The sequence below is a fragment of the Musca autumnalis genome, unplaced genomic scaffold (assembly GCF_047663935.1).
Source record: "Musca autumnalis isolate F117 unplaced genomic scaffold, ASM4766393v1 scaffold_4, whole genome shotgun sequence".
Classification (NCBI taxonomy): domain Eukaryota; kingdom Metazoa; phylum Arthropoda; class Insecta; order Diptera; family Muscidae; genus Musca; species Musca autumnalis.
In genome coordinates, this window is record NW_027411977.1 from 42,836,496 (window position 1) to 42,858,934 (window position 22,439).

Here is a 22,439-nt window from a genome sequence, read left to right on the forward strand (position 1 = left end):
TAGCTGTCATTTGACATTTAGGGTTCTCAGTGATCATGAAACATCACCACGAAACATCGTCAACATAGGTCCATGTTTTGGTATATCCCCCATATATCGGTTCCTCCCGATTTTCGGTATTTTCAGAATTTTAGCCACAATTTGTAACCGAACTACCTGCAATTTGACATTTGAGGTTCTCAGTGCTCATGAAACATCTCCACCAAACATCGTCAACATAGGTCCATGTTTTGGTATGGCCCCCTTATAACCGTACCTCCCGATTTTCGGTATGTTGAGCATTTTAGTTACAATTTTTACCCGAACTAGCTGTAATTTGACATTTAAGGTCCTCAGTGGTCATAAAACATCTCCAACGAAACATCGTCAACATAGGTCCATGTTTTGGTATAGCCCCCATATAACGGTACCTCCCGATTTTTGGTATTTTGAGAATTTTAGCTACAGTTTTTAACCGAAATAGCTGTAATTTGACATTTGAGGTTCTCAGTGGTCATAAAACATCTCCAACGAAACATTGTCAACATAGGTCCATGTTTTGATATAGCCCCCATATAACGGTATCTCCCGATTTTCGGTATTTTGAGAATTTTAGCTGCAATTTTTAACCGAACTAGCTGTAATGATCGGTTTTTTTTTAGAATTTTAGCTAAAATTTTGTCTATTTAAAAAAAATAATCGTCAATATAGGTCCATGTTTTGGTATATCCCCCCATATAACTTTACCTCCCGAATTCGGGAATTTTCAGTGGTCACGAAATTTCTTCACTAAAGTTCATCAACATGGGCACATTTTTGAGGGTCTACATTGTTTTGATGAAACTACCCTCAATTTGACTCTGGAAGTTCCCTGCAGCTATAAAACTTTTGAGCCAAAAAATTTAAAGATAGGTTGACTCTTTGATATAGCCCCGTAGGTGATACCTTTCACCTAGCTGAACACATTTTTAAATTAGATTAGATAACACTGTGCAAAAAAAGGAAGTGAAAGTCTGGGGCACGGAAAATTCCTCTTGTGGAAGAAAGGCCTTCGTGAGTATATTATGAACCCCGAAGGACAGATCCACCGTGAGTCGAACTTCCGCGTTATGGCGTGACGAAATTTTTGTTAGAGACCCTGTGGGCCATCAGGAATTAGCGTTATATCTTTGTTCACTGTTGCTTAAGTGCTTTACAAAAACAACAAACAAAGATATAATGCTAATTAATGATGGCTTACAGGGTCTCTTGCAAAAACTTCATCACGCCATAACGCGGAAGTTCGACTCACGGCGCATCTGTCCTTCGGAGTTTTTAATATACTCACCATTGTCGAAAAGTTGTTACACCTTAAATTGTAAAAGGACCCTAATAATTCCATTTTAATTAAGACTTTTTTATGGTGGAGGGTATAAAAAGTTCGGCCTGGCCGAACTTAACCACTTTTTACTTGTTTACCAGTAAAATCGTAGATAATACATGTTGTTATGTTGCAACTTGTTTTGGAGAATATTTTCTAATTAATTATTTTTCGCTTTTGAGAACTATCAAAATGTGAATTGAATTATATCTCCAGTGAGCGAGGCTCATTAAAATCTCTCTATCTTCCTTAATACCCCTAATGTCAGGCCCTGGTTAACCATATTTCATCAACAAAATCTCATAATAAACCATAATATTAACTAAACTCTAACCTTATTGAAATAAATGCAATTTTATTTATTTTAAAACTATTTCTAAACCACTAAACGTGCATACATTGTTCAGCAACAACAACAACATAATAATAAACAAATATAATCCTCAACAAAGAACTAAGCATTTGTTAAATAAATACCACACACAATCCCCAAATATATAATTAGCTCTAAACCCAATATTAAAATTGTTATGTTTAAATACTCAAATTTGTGTATAACCATTGAAACGATTGAATGCAATGGACTGGAAAAAATATTTAATTTTATTTTAATTTTCATAGCACTTTGGTAATTTCAAATTTATTATGAAAATTTCAAATACTACCACAAAACAATTTCCTAGTTATTTTAATTTTTACTTCTGTTTATTTTCAATAATAATAATATCTTTCTGTTCAATACATTTGTTTATGTTAGAAAACCTAGAACAAAACAACAAAGAATATAAAATATTACAAAAATAAAATTGTAAGCATTTGACAAAACAATTTTATTAAATGCCTTGATTTTTATAATTTTCTACAACGTTTTTTTTAGTTAAATTACTCTTAATTAATAAGAAAAATATAAGCATCTAATGAAATTCTTTTGTCAATTGTCATTAAACAGGAACCACATAAAAAACATATATTTATTTATGTATGTCTCCAGTAGACAATATATATGAATATTATGAACAAATATATTTATGAATGATGAAAAAAAAAACAAATAAACAAAGAAAAATAAATAAAAATATATTTTAAAACTGTGGAATTTTCAGTGTTTCATTAGTTCTAAAGAGGTCATAAAAATCGAATCTAAAAATCTTTAATTATAGCTCTGTTCCAGAATTATGAGGCTTTTAAAATTTTTACCACTTTTACACCTTTTGCGTTTCCGTACACAAAATTTATATGAAAATCGTTTACGACTTTTACCACTTTATAAAGTACGGGAACAGGCCATATATGTATGTATAAAATCCTTTTAATGGCATGTTCACACTAGCGTTTGAAGTACGTTGTTCGCCTCTCGAAATACGTACACGAATTAACCCGTTTCCACGAAACATATATTAAATGAGCAGGAAAAACACTATCCTTTCCTGCGAATGTATGTTTACCCAGCAAAAAATTTTGAAAGTTGTGCAATGGAAGTTATGATTTCACAACATCTTTCGATGTAGTTCAACAGAGTTGTGAAAAATGCACTCCGTAACATACATTTAAAAAGCAGTTGCTGTAGAGATCCCTACAGAAAAAAACAGTTGGTTGATCCCTACACATTTCTTCAAAAGACAAACAGGAGTGTACACATGGTAGAATAAACTGAAGGTAGGCCACAGCTAACAGCTGATTACAATTTTTTTCTTTTTATGGCCTAATCTGTCAAAAGCAGGGTTGACATTTTGTACTGTTTTTGACATTATGCAATCATAAAGGTAGATGTATCGCTGAATTGTTCCAACAAAAAACTTCTGCTGTGACACTAATCTTAAAATTGAAAACAAGGACAAAAATGTGTATTCGCGTACGGGAATGTAAAACTTTTTGTAAAAATTCTGCTGACCTTCATCTGCAAATCGGATGCCAGCAATCACGATGTCAGATTAGCCAAACTTGTCAATTAGAAAATAAGTGAATGCCATTTTTTCACTGTCATAAGTTTGGGAAGAACTTTTGCTATTTTTGGAACACTTTTCCAACAAGAATATTCTGGAGACTAGCTAAAGAAATGTTTTTACACTATATGGCACTTTTAACATATAAAAAGTGAAGCTCTAAGTTCCATATGTTTTTGTAATACGGAATAGCTATGAAGGTACATCTACCATTATTATTGTACCATGCCATTTGACGTTTTAAGCCATGGCTGCAGGGTGGCATTTCTCAGTGATTTTCATACCTGGCCTACCTCCACTTTATTGTACCATGAGTGTACGTATACATTTCGGAGAGTTTGTTATAAAATAAAGAAATAAAAACTGAAGTTGCGAACATTTTTGCTATAATTCACGAGACGGAAATTGTTAATGGAGTGCAGTTGGAGTCCATGTCTAAAGCTGAACTAGTGATGGGAAGTCAACATAAAACACCTTTATGCTTGGTTTACATTTACGAAATCCACTCGATTTCAAATCCAATGGATTTCAGTTGAGATTTCATTTGACGTTTGCGCTATGGAATTGACAGTTGAAATCGAGTGAATTTCGTAAATGTAAACTTAGCATTAGTATGATGAAGCAAAATCAGATGCGATTGTGCTTGGTTTACATTTACGAAATCCACTCGATTTAATCTGTCAAATCCATAGTTTAAACGTCAAATGAAATCCAGATGAGATTTCATTTGACGTTTGAGCTATGGAATTGACAGTTGAAATCGAGTGGATTTCGTAAATGTAAACTTAGCATTGGATTAATTGGAGAACGGAGAAAGTAAACTCAAATGTGATTGAATTTAATGGAAACTTTTTTAATTTGTGTTTAATAAAGTTCTTTGTATTCCTGTTTTACACAAATAATAAATGCATTTTATTTATTCTGGGATATTTCGCAATAGCTTGCATTTTTACTGCATCTTTGGATTGATTAAAAACACAATCCGAAGAGTGTCTTTAAATTCAATCCAAAATACTACATAAAAAGTTGTGATTTGGATCGAAAACATCCTAGCTGTGTGCTGTGGAAGCAAAGTGGAGTGCATCCTAGCTGTACTCAAACGGCAAATGTACTGTACAATTGTCCGCAGATGCTAACTTTTTGCTGGACAGTTTTGAAAGACGATTTTTTTGCAATTATCGACAACTGCCCAACCGTCCAGCAACCACAAAATATTTTGTGGTTGCATGATGAATGACAAAAATGAACGGCCACACTAGCAAGCAACAAAAAAAGCTGTCATTAAAAACTGACAATGTGTACCAGCTTTAAATAAATACCCACAGTTTATACAGTTAGCCATTCAGCCCAAACTAGTTAGCCCTGACTATTTAGTTTGCTGTCAAATAGATAAAATACAAAGGAAATTAAAGCTGTGTTCCAGAACTAAAAAGTTTTTACAATTTTTACGACTTTTACACATTTTACTCGAAAAAGCGTTCCCGTACACAAAAAAGTTGTAAAATGTTCACTTCTCTTTAAACAAAAATGGCGCTGAATACCGCTCTCTTTAAAAACTTTTTACACGACAAATTTGGGCGAGTAAAAAAATAGTAACATGGTTGCCGGCGTCTGATTGGCTGATACGCCGACTTTGACATTTGTTCCAGTTTTTTGACGTATTTTCCATTTTTCCGTTCCCGAACTTTTTGAAAAAACTTTTATGTGACAACAAAATTTCTTTCTTTCTCTCTTTTACGAGTTTTACTATTAAAAAGTACGGGAACAAAACATAAATCACAATAATGAATCAATCTATGTTTGTTGTCAAATGTTGTTAACAGAACTCTGAATGGCCAACTGAATAAACTGTGTAAATACCCACATATAAGCATGCAAGAATCTTCAAGTTTTACCAGTTTCTACTCGAAAAGCGTTCCTTTACTTCAGACACCATACAGTTCAAATACTACTTTTACCGGTTTTACTACTTTCAAAAGTAAAGGAACAGACCAATAATTAGCTCTAAACCATGGCAGAACTACCAGGTAGTGGTATCACACCAGCTGATCGAATATGAAAAGTCAAATCCCTTTATAAAAAATATTTTTGTTGTAATTTCCCCAACAACATAAAGAAATTTTTGACATAACATATTTAAAATTTTACGATGCCACTACCTGGGTAATTGTGCCATACTCTAAACCCAATATTAAAATTGCTATGTTTACCTGCACAATCAAAAATTGCACGACTTCTTGTGCAGCAATCCCCAAAATGCAGTAAGCTTAAATTCGCTTAAGGGGTGTTTACACTATCCATGAATGCCATATGAGATGTCAAATTTGCTACCTGTGAATGTTGTACACGTAGTGTGACCACTATGAAAAATTTTCATCTATCAAAATGATGTGGCAACTCATAGGTACATTTTTCATTTAGTCTGTGTTTAGACACACAAATTTCTCGGGAAAGTAAATTGAGTTTTTGGGAGAGAGCGGAAAGGAAAGAGCTCCTCAATACTCTTTCCTACCCCCTATTGCCTAAAAACTGAATTTACTTTCCCGTGTGTCTAAACACGGACTTAGGGAGCGCTCTATTCGGCCATGTATTTTCGTATGCAGCTGAGAAATTAATTGTTAAAAGAAAACAATTTTACAAAAAAATTAAGGAAATAGGTTAAGAAAACGAAAGTGTGAGTGCGATTAAAGTTTTTAACAATATAAATTGTGTTATTTGCGTGATTTATATTTTGTGGTCATATGAAATTGTATGCTAGTGTGAACGCAAAAACTAAAAGTGGTACAGACTTTGACAAACATAAAGGGTGTCGAATGAATAAAAGAATGACAGCTCATATGACATTGATAGATAGTGTAAATATCGGCCTTGTTGGGCAGGTAACAAGGCCGATGTTTTCAATATTACTTAAGTGCATATGATGTGCAGCTATAAACAATGTTGAAATAATAAAGTGAAAGACATTTCACGTTTGGTAGAGAAAATGTTATAATTTTTTACAATTCATTGTCTTTTCTTGTGTTTTATTTGTTCTGCACACTTCTTATCAGTTCAACATCAGAGGGGTTGAATCTTATCATTGTTTTGAGTTCGCAAAAAAATTAAAATTTTTTCTTGTGCAGATATATGCAAATTTTACAACCGCATTGAAGTAAAATCACCAAAATTTTGATGCAGCTATGCCAAAAATGCATCTATTGAATGTGCACTAAAACATAATATATTGAACGGAATCTAGAGAATAGTTGCCTGTAAGCAGATTTTTGATGAGGTAACGCTAAAATGCAGCTATGAATAATGCAGGTAACTAGAAATTACTGTATTTGGAATCAAAAAAAAAAGTTTATTTCAGGATTAAGTGAAATCCATTTGAAATCTAATGGATTTATTTATGCAAACTACAAATGTTTTAATAGATCCAGTGGTTTAATCAAAAAAGGCTATAATAGTCAGGTTACACTAGAGTTTTTTGCCTCGTTAATCCACTTCATGAGGATTTATTTGACGTTTGCTCTATGGAATTGACATTTGAAATCCAAACCCACTGGGTTAATCCGGTTAAGTGTAACCGGGGTATAAATTAGGCTTAAATGATTATCAATGTTCAATTATCATGATAACCCCCATTAGTATTTGCTCTGTTCCTTTACGTGCCTGAGGTTACCATTTCTTACCATTTTTAACCTGTAAAGTGTTCCCTTACTTTTAATAGCATACAATTTATATGATAGCAGTTTACCACTTTTACCATTTTCTGCCACTGTTACCATTTTTAAAAATAAAGGAACAGACCAATTCTTTTGCTATAGTTTGGATTTACCGAACAGATTTATAGCGTTCCGGTTAATTTATAGTTAAAAGTGATGATTGAATTTCAAGGAAGAGCTTCTTGGAATTAACTTTCAATGTAAAAATTACATTTTTAATGCCTCCAAATTGGTTTATTTTGCGTTTTCAAATCCATCAGATAGTAAAAGAACACATGTAAAGGTAGAATTAGACGTGACATAACCATAAAGCCATACGGCCATATCAATCAGCTGATTCAACCAAACCTATGGAAATCAATGTATTCGATTAGTAGTAACATAACATAATGCCATAGCCATAAATAACCAATTGGGTTTTGGTGTTCTATGGTTATGGCGTTATGGCTATGTCACGTCTAATTCTACCTTATGGGGTTTCTACACGGCATGTTTTTTACATATTTGTGCATACCAACTGTCACTTTTTACAAACCTGAATTTTGTACACATGGTGTGAACCATGGTACAATAATTCATAGGTAGGTCAGGTATGAGAATCGCCAAAAAATACAACCCTGTCGCTATGGCTTAAAACGTCAAAATTGTTTTGATGAATGATAACGTTTGAGTATACAAAGAAGAAGAAGAACGAAATGTTGAAATGAAAACAAAACAGAGTTGAATTTTTTGATCAATAATAAATATCAACTCTGCATGTCAACACGGTTTTGACAGATTAAGCCAAAAAAAAAAAAAAAAATTGTAATCAGCTGTTAGCTGTGGCCTACCTAAGAATTATTGTACCATGGTGTGAACCATAAAGAAATTTCAATGCATCAAAGAGTTATGTGCATATATATGTATATTTTTCGAAAAGAACGCGCTCTATTCTCGTCTGTACAACCAAAGGTAAACAGCTGTTTTGTTTGTACGCGATATAAAAAAAGAAAACAACAGAAAACGAATGAAAAGTAAAATCTTGCCGTGCAGAAGGAATTACATATGGCCGAAAAAATGTGACAGTTGCTATGCATGAATATGTAAAAAACATGCCGTGTCGAAACCCCATGAATAATGACCCTAAGTATATCAGAATCATGATAATAAGCGTCAGTGTAAACGTAACTTTACTCTATCCCTTTATTATATGGTTGGCAACTCACAACATATGGACATTCACAAAGCCCTAACAACACATACAACTCTGTGTTTTGACACACGTAAACAAAAATTGACATATTGTCAACAACATCACTATTTCTAATTAGAAATTATACGTAGTGTTTTTTTCTTTTTCGATTAGACGACCAACGAACGAAAAAACGCCGCAATCTAATATCTCACAATTTTGTCCCATAACTTGTGGTTTTTGTTGTTCATGCTCGGAGTCTTGCAATGACCAAACTATTGCTGAGTAAATCTGATGAGGAATATCTGGAAAAATGTGCGACACAGATGAAATTTAGCTATGGCATCATCATTGGTCAGGTAAGTGTTGGCTGCGTTGTTGTTGTTGATGAGATGCATTCAACTTTTTAAAGTGCACACTTAAAGAATGTGTGGAGCAGATGTTGACATGCACTGACTTTCTCACTATTGGTGGGGGAATATTGTCATGCTTGCTTGTTTAGATTTGTCTGGACGATAAAAGTAGAGACAAAAGTGGTGTGTCATAATGTTTGCAATAAACAACATTGTAATTGTTAACGTCATCATTAGTCTTTTTTATCTGCATCGCAGTTATTGTTGTGTTGCTTATCTATTGCAAAGTTAATGAGAAATTTTGTTGGTTTTCTTCTATTTAGAAATCAGAACCGGGTAAATATATTGTTGTACATCTCGCCAAAAATGATGAAGAAGAAAGTGATTTTCCCGATGCCGAATCATCGGCTGCTGTTGGTCCCCAAAAAGTCGAACAAATAAATTTACAATCATTGGGCAATCAATGGTTAAGTGCCGGCAAAATGATACCCGGTTCATTTAATGTCATGGGTAAGTCTTTGTTAATGGTCGTAAGTGCTTCGTCCCTTTAACACTTCTTTTGTATTTTCTTAGGTCTATTTATTGCCGGTGTAAGCAAAGATTATGTCGATGACTCCTCGGAAGAATTTAAATCTGCCAAAAGACTGTTCTTTGATATGCACAAGTAAGTAGATAGTGAAAGTTAGTAGGAAGTAAAAAATGAAATAAAATGAATCGTAAAGATTTTTAGGATAACGAGGGTACATACACTTTGATAGGATCAAAAATGTGCCACATCAAATAATAATACGACTTAAGTTGAATGTTTTCATTAAGCTTGGATCGGGAACAATTTTTTTTCACATGGAGGTCTTGTCGCCCAGCTCACAAATATATATAAAATTTATTGCGGAAGTCCATACTTCCCGAGATATGGGCATCTGAAGATTTGAAAACTTCCTTGTTAAAGGCTGGTTATTTAGAGAAAAAATGTGATTTTATAGAAAATGTTGTACCGTTCCCGAGATTTCTACCTGTCCACAGGAGAAAGTCTTAAATCACCGGCCGAAGGACGGCTATTTATAGTAAAATGTATTCCGTAAGCTTTACAATGGTGCTCATATTATCATTATACGTTCAAAAATAGCGAAGTTACATACATACTTTCAGAGACCCATATCTCGGAAAGTATGGACGTTCGCAATAAATGTTATATATAAATTTGTGATCAGGGTGACGAGTCCTACCTGAAAAAATATGGTCCCGATACGAGCTTAATGAAATCATTCAATTTGCTCCAAAAATGCTTTTGTGCGCATCAAGTATAGAGGAAATCCGTTTCTGACAATTTGGAGTCAATTCAGGCCAATTCAGCCATGTCTGGCTGGTGCGTACAATTAATCTCGAATGGATCAACCAATTTGGTTCAACTTTGGATATCGTTTGGATTTGTCCAAACTTAGCTTAAATACCAAGATATGCCGAATCGCTCCACTCCTCCACAAAAGTTCAAACATTTTCGGTAAAATAGTGTGAACGATAAATCTCGAAGGGAGGGAGTAACCGAATTGGTCATAATTAGACATCGGATTTTTGCATATTTTGAAAATTATAATGCAAATAATTCGTTTATTAAGCAATGGAATCTGGAGTTTTGTACGTATTATTGATTATTTTCAATATGACAACGAATTTCTGCCATTGGAACGATATAATTCTATATAATAACGTAGTTACAATTGGTTGAAATTTTGAAAATATGCAAAAATCGGATGTCTAGTCATAACTTTAAATATGGTAATATTTCTTCCAGGCATATATCAGGGTTTGATATGGACTAAATCGGAAAACTGCTTAGAATTCCTCCCATGCAGAATTTGGAAAAAGTAAATTTTTACAGCTCGTCGCGGATCGTTTTGAATTTTTGCAACAAGTTCTTTCGGGCACTGTAATGATGGCACAATTTTTTACTTCGTGACCTCAAAAACTCAAAAAAAGGCACTTGGTAAAAATAATAATGACCACAATAACTTACGAATTGAAACGGCACTTCCATCTTGCTACCCACCAATATGGTCTGAGGGAAGCGCATAGCACAAACAAAAGCTATGCAGGAGATAACGATCAAGATTGCTAACGGCCTAATCTTGTCGTGTCGAAAGGCGGGATACTTTCAAAGTTAATCTTGCGAAGCTCCCCAATAATCCACCAGCTCCCCAATAATCCACCAGATGGTCTCGTACGCTGATAATTGTTCCATTTTGGAATTAGGCGTTAATATTCGCGACGATGTCAGCCTATCTAGTCACTGTTGAAAATTTCTTCCGAGAGCGACATCTTGGGGGTTATCATGAATGAAATTTCCCCGTGAGTTTTGTATTTCCGCCGTTGCAACTTAAGGTAGAAAGTGAAAAAATTCACGGAGAATTGCCGTTCATGATAACCCCCCCCCCTTGTTATACCCTCAGCATTTATGCTAACGAGGGTATATACACTTTCATACGGGCAAAATGTACCTCATCGAAATAATGATTTTAGACCCCAAGTATGTTTGGACGAAATGTGTTTCAGACAATTTGGAGTCGGCTGTCTGTCTGTCTGGCGGGCTGATGCGCACGATAACTCTCGAACGGATGAACCGATTTGGTCCAAAGTTTGGCTTTCGCAATATTTTGTCCAAGTTCGAAGTTCGGAAAATTTGTGCGTACGATAACTCTTGATGGAAGTAACCAATTGGGTCCAAAGTTTGTATATCGCGAAATTTCTACCAAACTTAGTTGAGTTTCTAATATGAACTCAATCGTCCCACGCCTTCGGGTACCTCCCATACAAAATTTCGGAAAAGTTCAGTTTAGGACCTGCTCTCGAATCGTTTTCATTTTTGTTTTAGCATCTTGTATTCACGGCCCCCCATACGGCGGTACAAGTTTCATCAGGGGCAAAACCCTACTTCCTGAGAAAATAGCCTGAAAGGTTCAAAAAAAACCCCTATGACAAGGTGTGTAGTGGTTGGAGAGCAAGATAACTCTCGAAGGGATCTGCCGATTCGATCCAAAATTTGGTCGTCATAATATTTTGTCCAAACTTAGTTTAATTTCGAAGATAAGCCATATCGGTTCACTCCTTCAGGTACCTTCCACACAAAAGTTCAAAAATGTTCGGAAAAATTGTGCGCACGATAACTCTTGAAGGAACGGACCGATTTGGTCCATACTTTACGCATCCTAATATTTCTACCAGATATAGATAAGGTTTGAATATGGACTTATGGACAAAATTTCGGATAAGTTCACTTTAAGACCTGCTCTCGACTAACTTTGATTTCTGTTGGAGCGACTTGCAATCGCTGTCTCAATTACAATGGTAAACGTTTTTTCAGTGGCAAGTCCATACTTCTTGGGAAAACAGCCCGAAAGTTGTAAAAAATTCCTATGGCACCATAAGTAGTAGCTGAGCACAATAACTCTCGAACTGATAGACCGATTTGGTCCAAAATTTAGCCTTCGTCATAGTTTAACTCCTAACTTAGTTTAACTTCTAAATTGGCCCATATCGGTCTTCTCCTTAGGATACCTCCCCCACAAAAGTTCAAAATTTCTGTCCAAGTTCAGTTTAGGGTCTGTTCGGAGATCCTTTGGAAATTTATACCGATGATGTACAGCCATATTATGTTTTCCGTGGACAAGTCCATGCTTCTTGGCATACTGGTCCAACATGTGTACGATAACCCACTGAAAGTACTAGTGGGCGCTATATCTATCGAAAAGATATGACTCTCAAAATAAGATACACTTCCGTAATGCACTATGCCGGTCCATTCCCTCTTCCGCAAAACTTTTGAACTTTAATCCTAAACCACATTTTTGTCGGCAAGTTCAAATGTCCAAAAAGTGCCACAAAATTCCGTAAAAACCCTAAATGCATTCGATCTGTCCGTAGATGAAAGTTCCAATTCACATAGGCTGAGGGTATATCTCTGTCGGCAAAGCCGACTAATACTTTTTTACTTGTTTTGTTCCCTACAAAGTCATACGTGTCATTTTTCACATGCTGGACGCGATAAGTAAACCTAGAACTTGATATATTCATCAGAGACAGGCGTATACCCACAGTGAATAATCCAAAAATACTGTGGTTGTCTCCGGTAATCTCTTCCACTTTTAGGCAGCTCCTGTGATGTAAGGTTCACCTCTCCGACACATCCGTCAGGATTTCAAGTGCTATCGTGAAGGCATCTAAGACGTTATTCCGCCGGTTATTCCCTTGTCGATAGCTAACTCCATGAAAACCGTGCGCCAACAGGTTCTTCCGAATGCATAAGTGGCTATGGATGTATAGATAAAGCCCTAAATAAATGCCTATAGAGAACTAAAACAGGTCCCTTGCTGCCTTCTGAGCCTTCGCGATAATTCGCAGTTGTTGAAACTGTTGAAAGAGTTTCTCCGGCTGACCATATACAACTCCATACAAAAAAAAAATATTTTTTTTCTTTTATTTTCCATTTTTTATTTATATGTATTGTTTAATAAACTTACAAAATGATAGTCCGATCTGGCCGAAACTATGTGCACCGTCAATGTACATCAAAAATACATAAAAATGTCTATATGGGGCGACTTCTTCTCGATACCTCCCTCACAAAATTCCAAATTTTCTTTAAGTTCAACAAATGTTTACCGAAGTCACTCCTTGTGGTTCTGTTTACAGCGATATAATGCCCTTTGTGTGCAAGTCCGGACTTTCTGACATAATGGTTCAAATATTCTACAAATCCTACGATGACCAACTAAGTGGCTAGTGGACACGATATCTATCGAAAGGAATAACACTAATAATTAGTTCTAGTTCCAAGACGGACTATGTAGGTCCCTTACTTCAGGTACGTCGTCCGCAAAAGTTCAACATTTTTCCTATGTAATTCGCTTTTAGGCCACTTCACGGATCTTATTGATAGTTTGATGGCTAAATGCAATTTACTTTTAAAACTAGGAATCTTTCTAAACAAATTTAGGCCCTTCACTCATGCAACTGTTTTTTTGTCAGTCAGGCTGAGAGGGTATTTAGCTGTTGGGATTCTTTTTATTTATTTTTACCCCATTGAAAACATTAACAAATTTCCTTTATTTTGCAGCCTACTTAAACAAGGACATCAATTTAAAAGTAATGAATACGATGATACCGAATACATATTCCTCACCTATTCCAGTGCTGCCAAAAAGGCTGCAAGTAAAATATACAATTATGTGGCAAAGTAAGTAAACCCAACAGAAAGCTTTTCACTTAACCTTTCAATTAGTTTAATTTGTATGTAACACCCTCAACATTTTTGTAAGACCTATTAACACATTATTCTGCACCCGCTTGTTTCATTTGTTTTCGATATTTTTATTTCACCATTTACATGATTATTCTTTCTTTGTGTAAAATAGAGCAGCTAACTAGAATAGTTGTATTTTGTAAAAGCAAAAAATGAGAAAATATTATCTTAAAAAAAAAACACATTTTAAAGGCCACAATGTGTACATAGAAAAAGTCTTTCTATAACAAACCCCTCTTCTCAAAAAAAAAGCAACAATCATAGAATTTGCATGTTTCTCAAAGAAAGATTTTTCTTGATTTCATCTTCAGTTTCAATTTTTGTTTCATTTTCTAGCAAATGCAAAAATCATTTAGAAGAGTTTTCTTTCTATATAACTGGTTATCTCTATTAAAATAATGTTGAGATTTTTAATCATATCTTATTCTATTTCGATTTTTTTCAAATTTTCTCTTTGAAAACCAAAAACAAAAAAAAAAAAAAAAAAAATCTTAACAAACCGTGAAAACCAATAACCTTAACAGGGAATGCAAGAAAACCTACTTTACAGCACATATTAAATGTGTTTTATGGTAAATAATTTGATATCTAATTTAAAAATATGTCATTTTAATTATTTATATTATGTGTATCTAAAAATTTGTTGCTAATTTTTGGTTTTGATTTTTTCTTTGTTTAATTTGTTTTCTGACATATTTATATCACGTATTTTGAATGTTGAGAGGTTTTGATTTAAAATATGTTCGTAATTAGTTTTTTGGAAAGAAATAGCGTTTGAAATTATTTTACACTGTATTTGGCACTCGCAGCGTAGTGCTATTATTGTGGTTTTGTAACTAAATGGCCCCGAATGGGCTTTGTTACTATGTATAATGCTAAATAAATATGTATGTCACATATGATCTCAATCGCCCTAGTAGTTATATAAGATATGAGGAAGAAACATAGCTATTCTGAGGTAGGAAATTTTGTTCAGATTCTTAAGGAAGGGTACCTTCTTGTCTTGAAATTTTTACAACATTTCTTCGAAATTTGTTCCAGAACACCTAAAAGTTTCAGGTTATGTACAAGACAAGTCTAACGAAGTGAATCTTCCAACATGTTCAAAATTAATATATTATGTCGGGACTCCGACATAACTCAAAAATTTTTAGCGACTTCGACTTCCGAATCGGATATAAAGATAATTACATATATTCAAATCGCAATAGGTTGATTCGACCTGTCCATCAGCGACCGTGGTTGGTGGACCTATAGAATATAGTGATGTAATGGTACAAGTGGTTTCGTTTAGTTCGCCGTTCGGACTCGCTCGTAAAAAAGGAGGTAGCAAATCGGTCTGCACTAATTGATATGAAAGAAGGCTCCTCGTGGGCCTTAAAGGATGTTCGTGCTTTGTTATGGTTATTTGTTTTATAATAGGTATATTATACCCTCAGCCTTTAGGCTAACTATGATAAGATGAAAATAATTCTCATCGAAATTATGGTTTTAGACCCCAAATACGTTTGGACGAAATCAGTTGCTGACTGGCTGAAGCGCACGTCTTCGAACGAATCAAGCGATTTGGTTCAAAATTTGGATCTCGTAATATTTAGTTCAAATTTAGATCAAGTTCAAAGGTGGGCCATATCGGTCCTATACTTCGGGTACCTCCCCCACAAAAGTTCGTTATACCCTCCACCATATGGAGGGTATAATTAAATTTGTCATTCCGTTTGTAACACATCGAAATATTCGTCGGAGACCCTATAAAGTATATATATTATTGATCAGCATAAAATTCTATGTCGATTTAAGAATGTCCGTCCGTCCGTCTGTCTGTTGAAATCAAGATACACCTCGCAATTTTAAAGATAGAGAGTCAATTCAGAAGTTTTTATTACTTGCAGGATGGTTGGTATTGAAAATGGGCTCTATCGGTCCACGTTTTGATATAACCCCCATAGAACGGTACCACCCGATTTTCGGTATATTGAAGGTTTTAGCTTCATTATCACACCTATATGGCTGAAATTTTGCACTTAGTCTTCTTCAAGGGTATAAAACTTTCCCCCAGAATTTTGTCGGTTTCGGTAAACGCCTTCATATAGCCCCCATAGAACGGTACCTCCCGATTTTCGGTATTTTGAAGGTTTTAGCTTCATTATCACACCGAAATGACTGAAATTTGGCACTTAGTCTTCTTTAAGGGTATACACCTTTCCCCCAAAATGTTGTTGGTATCGGTCCACGCCTTCATATAGCCCCCATAGAACGGTACCTCTTGATTTTCGGTATTTTGAAGGTTTTAGCTTCATTATCACACCGATATGGCTGAAATTTGGTACTTAGTCTGCGTGGGGGTATAAAACTTTCCCCCAAGAATTTTGTCGGTATCGGTCCATTCTTTCATATAGCCCCCATAGAACGGTATTTTAAACGTTGTGGCCTCAATATTGCACCGAAATGGCTGAATTTTGGTGTCCTCAACTTTCCTCCGAAATGGCTGAAATGTGGTATTTAGACATCGTTGGGGGTTCTCAACTTTCCTCTTTAAATTTGTCGCATAAGTCCACGCCTTCATAAGTCCCCATAGAACGGTACCTCCCGATTTTCGGTATTTTGAAGATTGTGGCCACAAGTTTCCTCCGAAATGGCTGAAATGTGGTATTGAATTTTCTTTGCGTCTAAAATTGAATTCAAACTAATTTTTCTATTTTACTTCAATACGTTTCGTGGTGGAGGTAATACAAGTTTCCTTTGCACAATGTTGAGCTCCCGGCGCCGTTTACGACGGTAGAATTTTTTTCGGAGACAAGTCCATACTTCCTGAGGTGAGGTGAGTGTCCCAAAAATTTCTAAATAACCCCGCCGAAACCAAATCAAACGGCTGATGAGCATGAACATTTATGAATTGCTTGCAGTTCAAGGGCTGTTCGAATACCGTTTGCAAGATTTTGCCGAAAGTCCTTACTGTGGTCTTGTTAACAGCGATTATAATGTTTTAGTTGGCAAGGCTATGCTACCTGACGTGATGGTCCAAAAGCTCGAAAAAATCCATGGTAACCAACTAATATGCATGATGGGCACTGTAGCTATAGAAAGGAGTGATTGAAATTGGTTCAACCTATGCGCATCGTAATATACCTGTTATTCTTAGATCATCAGCAGTTCACGGCACGATAGTTATAGAAAGGAGTTGTTGTTGTTGTAGGAGCATAAGTAGCAGTTAAAATTAGGACAGGCTCAATTCGTTTTGGGCCCGGCTATATTTGGTTAAGGCTTTGTACATCGCAATATTTCTCTCAGAAAATGATCAGGTTCGGTAAACAGGTTGACATCACAAACTTTTAAAAGTTTTCCCAAAAGTGAAATTTATAGACATGTGATAGTTTTGAAATCTGTACTGCAGGTAGTGCTAGCTGCACCTATCACGATGATTTTTTTTGGACAAGCCCATACTACCTGAGATAATTATCCTGTAGCTGTAAAAAGCCTACGGTGTTAGTTGGTGACTAGTGCATAAAATAACTCCGAAGGTAGTTCCCGATGTGTTCGAAGATGAAGTAAGGAATGAGAGCAGTTCTCGGATAAACTTTAACGTTTATTTCGAACAATTTTCAAACACACTAAAAATGAAACACTGTCTAAACATGAAGTGTTCCTCCCATGCACATGGAGCTTGGGAGGATCTGGCGTACGCCTGTGACCTCCTAGGAGATTAATATTTGGTTTATTCCTCCATGTTTTGATGACAAAATTTGTCAGGTTTTTTTCTTTTCTTGTGAGCATAACGTCTAAGGACGAGCGTAAATCTTGGAAGCCTGTGAGCGCCACCGTTGACCTATATGGGCTCATCCGCTGCCATCCCTACTGCCTTGTCCGACATAACAACGCAGATATCTGTAGACCCTATTCCCCAAGTACTTCGGGTTGGCTCTTACAGATATTTTGGTAGTGCTGCAGGCATTTCTTCAATGTAACGGATTAGGGTTATACCCCCATGGTCGGTCGCCAGGGCCTCGTTTGCATAAACAGAGGACACCAAGTCACAAGTAGACAATGGGTGAGGTTGATTAATTGAGAGGATTGGTTATGTGAACAAGCGTATTATTAGTATTCGCATCACTCTTCCGATTGTCCTCCTATTGAGGTCCTATGCTCCTCAAGGAGTTAAGAGTTCCAGAAGAAGCTTTTGGAAAACTCCCCATTACAATTGCTTTTCATTGCACACATTTTGAAAGTTTTGAAATTCAGCTCTCTTGTTGTTGTAGCAACTCAAATATCATTTCAAATATCTGGTTCTGGTTCCTCTGTATCTAGGCTCAAAAATTCTACAACCTGGACTATTTGTGTCCAAAAAGAATCATGAGACAGGTGAGTGGGGGTTAGCTGGGCAGATAAACAAATACATCGGGTAATGTGGCCCCAATTCGGGAGCCCAATATGAATTGGAACGGCTGCATCGTACTGATCTTAGCTGGTCTAAAACCACTCGTGTTTGCCTTGACTGCTGGTGTTCTTCTGCTGCGATGGATGGGGGTGGTCACCAAATACGGCATTCACACTGTATTTCCGTATTGCCTGCGCCACTGCATCAGGGTGAATGTTATCCAAGCCCGTCTAATAGTCTCGTTGCTCTAAAGGTGTTCCTTTGTACATCTCTCTCTAGATTATGGAGACCTGTCCTGACGTGCCTTGGTGTCTACTAAATCGGGACTGACTGCATCGACAACATCGTGTTTTGCTGATGCACGTGTAAAACTTTATCTCCTTATGAAGTGGATGTCATGAGAAGACATTCTGTCGCAATCCTCAGGGTAGCATTCTGGCAGGTTTAAATATTCTTGCACTGCGTAGAGCTAACATTTGCATATAACGGTGGCGCTGCATAGCTTTCCACAGACCGCCGGCCTATTGTTTTTTTAAGAGGTCAACAAGGTTTCTTTGTCACCAACCCAAGTGCTGCAGACTAGAGTTGTACAATCTAGTTCATTTGAAAGATCTAGTTCAATAGTTCAGCTCTTTTAACTGAACTAGTTTAGTAATCTAGTTCATAGTTCACTATCCAATTCAATCATTCGGATCAGAATCGTTCACCGGCTCTTAATCGTTCGTTGGATGAAAACGCTACATACATACATTCACCAAATAGAAACAAACAATAGCAAAAATCTTATGTTGTGTGTGTGTAGAAACTGTCAATGCGAAAAAGTTTTATGCGTGTGTGTTTCTTTTTATTTTTTTTTCTATCCAGAACAAGGCACATTCAATATGGGAATATGTGGAATTTGTTGTGTTTTTGAAGAAATCTTCATTTTCGAACAGCTATTCATTGTACCTTGATCCAAAACGTAAACAAACTCATCACATTACGAAGGCATCACTTAACACTGACGACGGCGTAACTTTATGCATATGTGAACATGTTGAACTAGATTGTGAATCGTTCGTTCGTTGATCGTACGGTCGCCGACTGATTATAGTTCAGTGAACTATTGAACTATAATGAACTATATCGACTGATCTAGTTCATACGCTCTATTCAATGAATCGTTCAATTGAACTAGTTCGTTCATGAACTATACAACTCTACTGCAGACCAGCGGCTTGAGGACCTTGTTTCTACTTCTGATCTTCACGCAAATAGCTTGTGGCTTGCGCGGACGACTTAAACGTGATATCGAACCCAATATTTTGGGGTGGTTAGTTGTCGGAATCAGGACACTATCATTTCAGACGTCCAAGTGGTGAACATTGCAGCAGTGGCAAATTAGGTTTGTAATTCACCTTTCAGAATTCTCTGGGGGCAAGAAATCTTTAATTTAAACATTGTTGTTATTAGTCTGTGTTTTTCCAAACCGAATTACCTGTAAGTAGACATTTCCTGTTCCTATGTTCCAAAAGATCCACTTTTAATTCGGACCGTCCACAATTGCCAAATTAAAAGTCGTCAGTAATAAAAGATTTGTTTTTGGAAAACAAACACACATTCAGTCATAGTTTTTTGTTTATGCAATATAGCCCAGTTGGAAGTTTTCTGCTATGTGTCTTCAAAGTTGTCCCCAGTCCATTAAATACGGCTCGACGACAGCCCTTTGTGATCATCGACGACATTTTCACACAAATGTCGCAAAACTCGTGCACGATAAATTCAGCGACAAGGTAAGCGAAGTTGTCTCCACGGACGATAGAATGAACATTAAATTGTACCAAGGCAAATTGCAAGACATTTTCGTTCAGAATGTCACACATCGCACATGGAAGAGTCACAAATTCGGTGACAACGTCTTGGTTAAAGGCAATTTTGAAATGTCGTTGATGAAATGGTCATCACAGATTCAATTTCCAACTGGCAGGCTAAGGTGTCGATTATGGATGGTAACCCAACTCTAGTTGCGTTGCCTACAGCAAATTTAATAATAGAAAATTCAATTTCTACATTGAAATTCATACTATTTTACAATTAAACTAATAGCCGAATGCTCAATACGCTGATTTTGAATGAATTTGAAAAAAATTCTGTGGTTTCACTCATTTTAATTGTGTGATTTTCACTTCTGACAACGCAACTTTAGTTGAGTTGCCATCCATAATCGACCCCTAAGCGTGTATCTCTGACGGCAAAGCCGACTGATATCTTTTTACTCGTTTTTAAAAAATAGGGATGAATGATTCTATTCGCATCTCCGGTATTGGTTAAATTTTAATTCTTCGTGTTATCTATGAAATTTGTTCAAATTATAATCGGTGAACATATGGTTTAGGGGCTTTCAGATACAAATAAGGCTTTGTTTCTATATGGAACTGCTTCATTTAGCACATTGATATTACGAGTAAAATTTATATTTTGGCTAATTTGACTTAAAGTAAGTGTTATTTATTTAATCAGTCTCTTTAGTTATTGACAAGAAAAACTTTTTTATTATTATTAAAATGTTTGTGTTGTTTAAAAAAATATATTTCATCATGCGATTGTTTTAAGTTTCATATCATTTCAAACACCTTTTCTTAACACCACATCAATGTCACCATTTCCAAACTAACCCACCAACTGATTTAAGTTAACAACTATAAATTGCAAAAAGAAAATCATATAAATATTCAAATATTTCAAAACTACTCAATTTTATAGCGGTGGCTCATTTTCACCTCTGGATTGTCGATTTGTGGAGAAACCCTTCGAATGGTATACCTTCGAGTGTAACTATGAACTGAATGATGTATTCCCGATTTTGGATGCTGCCGAGAAGATTAACATTGAAATACAATTTCAAAAAACAATTGATACGGTGCGCAACAACCTGAATGCCAGTGAGATTTTCTTGCAAAATGAGTGTGTCGATGATGGTCAAATATTGGATAGTTACATCAAACAATTGCGTCAGGGTGGAGAACGCAAAGCCAACAGTGAGGAGAGTTATAAGGCAACTATATTCCTACCCATCAAGTGCCAAAATACCAAAGGAAATCAACAGCAGCGTGTGCATGTTAAGGAATTCAATGGTACGATACGTTTGTCGGGTGTGGTATCTTCAAGAATATGGTGCAATCCCAAGAATACAATAGGTGATGTCAAGCGTTTCATACGTGAAGATATTATTCGATCTCTGATGGCACGTATACAGGTGTATTGTGATGGTCTAACAGAGCCCAACATTAGCAATGATGCCATTTTCATTTCGGAACCACCACGACGTGTCTATTTCAATGTCAATGCTAGCGGTCAAAAGTCTATACAATTCAGTGATTACATATTCCGTGGTGAAACACCCACAGTTGCAGCAGCCCAGGCCAAGCAGATACTCGATTTGGACATTACCACCGATAGCATAATGGCCGATTTGGAAGGGGTACCAGAGGATGAGACATTTAGCGATACCTCATTTGAAATGCAGACTGAAAAACAGACAATGCAAAAACTGGGCACATCAGATCCTGCGGGCCAAAGAGATCTCACACGTACCATGTATATGTTGGGTATTGCGGTTTCTCTGCTAGTGCTGGTCATAGCCATTGTTGTGCACTATTTTATGAAATGAAATTGACGACTTTGATGTTGTATTTCTTTTTTTTTTGTACAATGTTTGGTTGAGTATGTTAAACATCACGGTCGGTTCACAGACTCATGCACACATCCACACCCTGTACTTGTTGGTAAAATACGTTTTCATGTTTTATAATTTTTTTACTTAAATGTATGATCGATCTACCTTTTGTATTTTGTTTTTATATATAAATTATTTTTTGTACTTGTCTTGTTTGAAAATATTTTATAATATACATGTATTTAGAAAAGAAAAAAAAAAACGAAGGGAAATTTTGTAAAGCCATCATCACAATGGTTTTGGCAATAGTTAAACAAAATATATTTAGAAATTAGTTAAATAAAAAATAACAACAAAAACTGATAACAAAATCACAAACTGTTTCGTAGAAATGAACAAAAAAATTGTTTTCATTTAATGTGAAGCTGCGTTTTTAGGTATATAGTGGAGTTTTTATAATGTTGATATATTTGCATTTAAAGTTATTCGCTGGACTTGTGTTCATGTTAATGCCTAAAAAAGGTATGGTGCAGATTGACTAGGCCGATTTGAGTATTAGTATTTCCCATCACAAGAAAAGTTTTGCATAAATATCATTTG

The 22,439-nt window shown here is 35.8% G+C and overlaps 1 protein-coding gene across 2 annotated transcripts; it reads left to right on the forward strand.

The window, feature by feature from the left end:
* The first annotated feature begins 8,225 nt into the window (after positions 1-8,225).
* Positions 8,226-22,210, forward strand: LOC141404349 (protein odr-4 homolog). 2 transcript variants are annotated; one of them, XM_073987880.1, is made up of 6 exons: positions 8,252-8,519; positions 8,837-9,023; positions 9,087-9,177; positions 13,624-13,743; positions 14,334-14,381; positions 20,927-22,210. In XM_073987880.1, exons 1-6 carry the CDS (start codon positions 8,427-8,429, stop codon positions 21,831-21,833), a joined length of 1,446 nt encoding a protein of 481 aa, XP_073843981.1. In that variant the 5' UTR covers positions 8,252-8,426; the 3' UTR covers positions 21,834-22,210. The 2 variants fall into 2 exon arrangements, with proteins under 2 accessions (XP_073843982.1, XP_073843981.1); XM_073987881.1 differs by lacking the exon at positions 14,334-14,381 and having other exon boundaries at positions 8,226-8,519.
* The last annotated feature ends 229 nt before the right edge of the window (positions 22,211-22,439 follow it).

Bases quoted from the DNA above. Each gene is read 5' to 3' on its own strand.
- LOC141404349 (XM_073987880.1), top strand. From the start codon at position 8,427: ATGACCAAACTATTGCTGAGTAAATCTGATGAGGAATATCTGGAAAAA. The intron at 9,024-9,086 runs GTAAGTCTTTGT...GTATTTTCTTAG, and splicing joins CGGTTCATTTAATGTCATGG to GTCTATTTATTGCCGGTGTA. The intron at 14,382-20,926 runs GTAAATAATTTG...TCAATTTTATAG, and splicing joins CATATTAAATGTGTTTTATG to CGGTGGCTCATTTTCACCTC.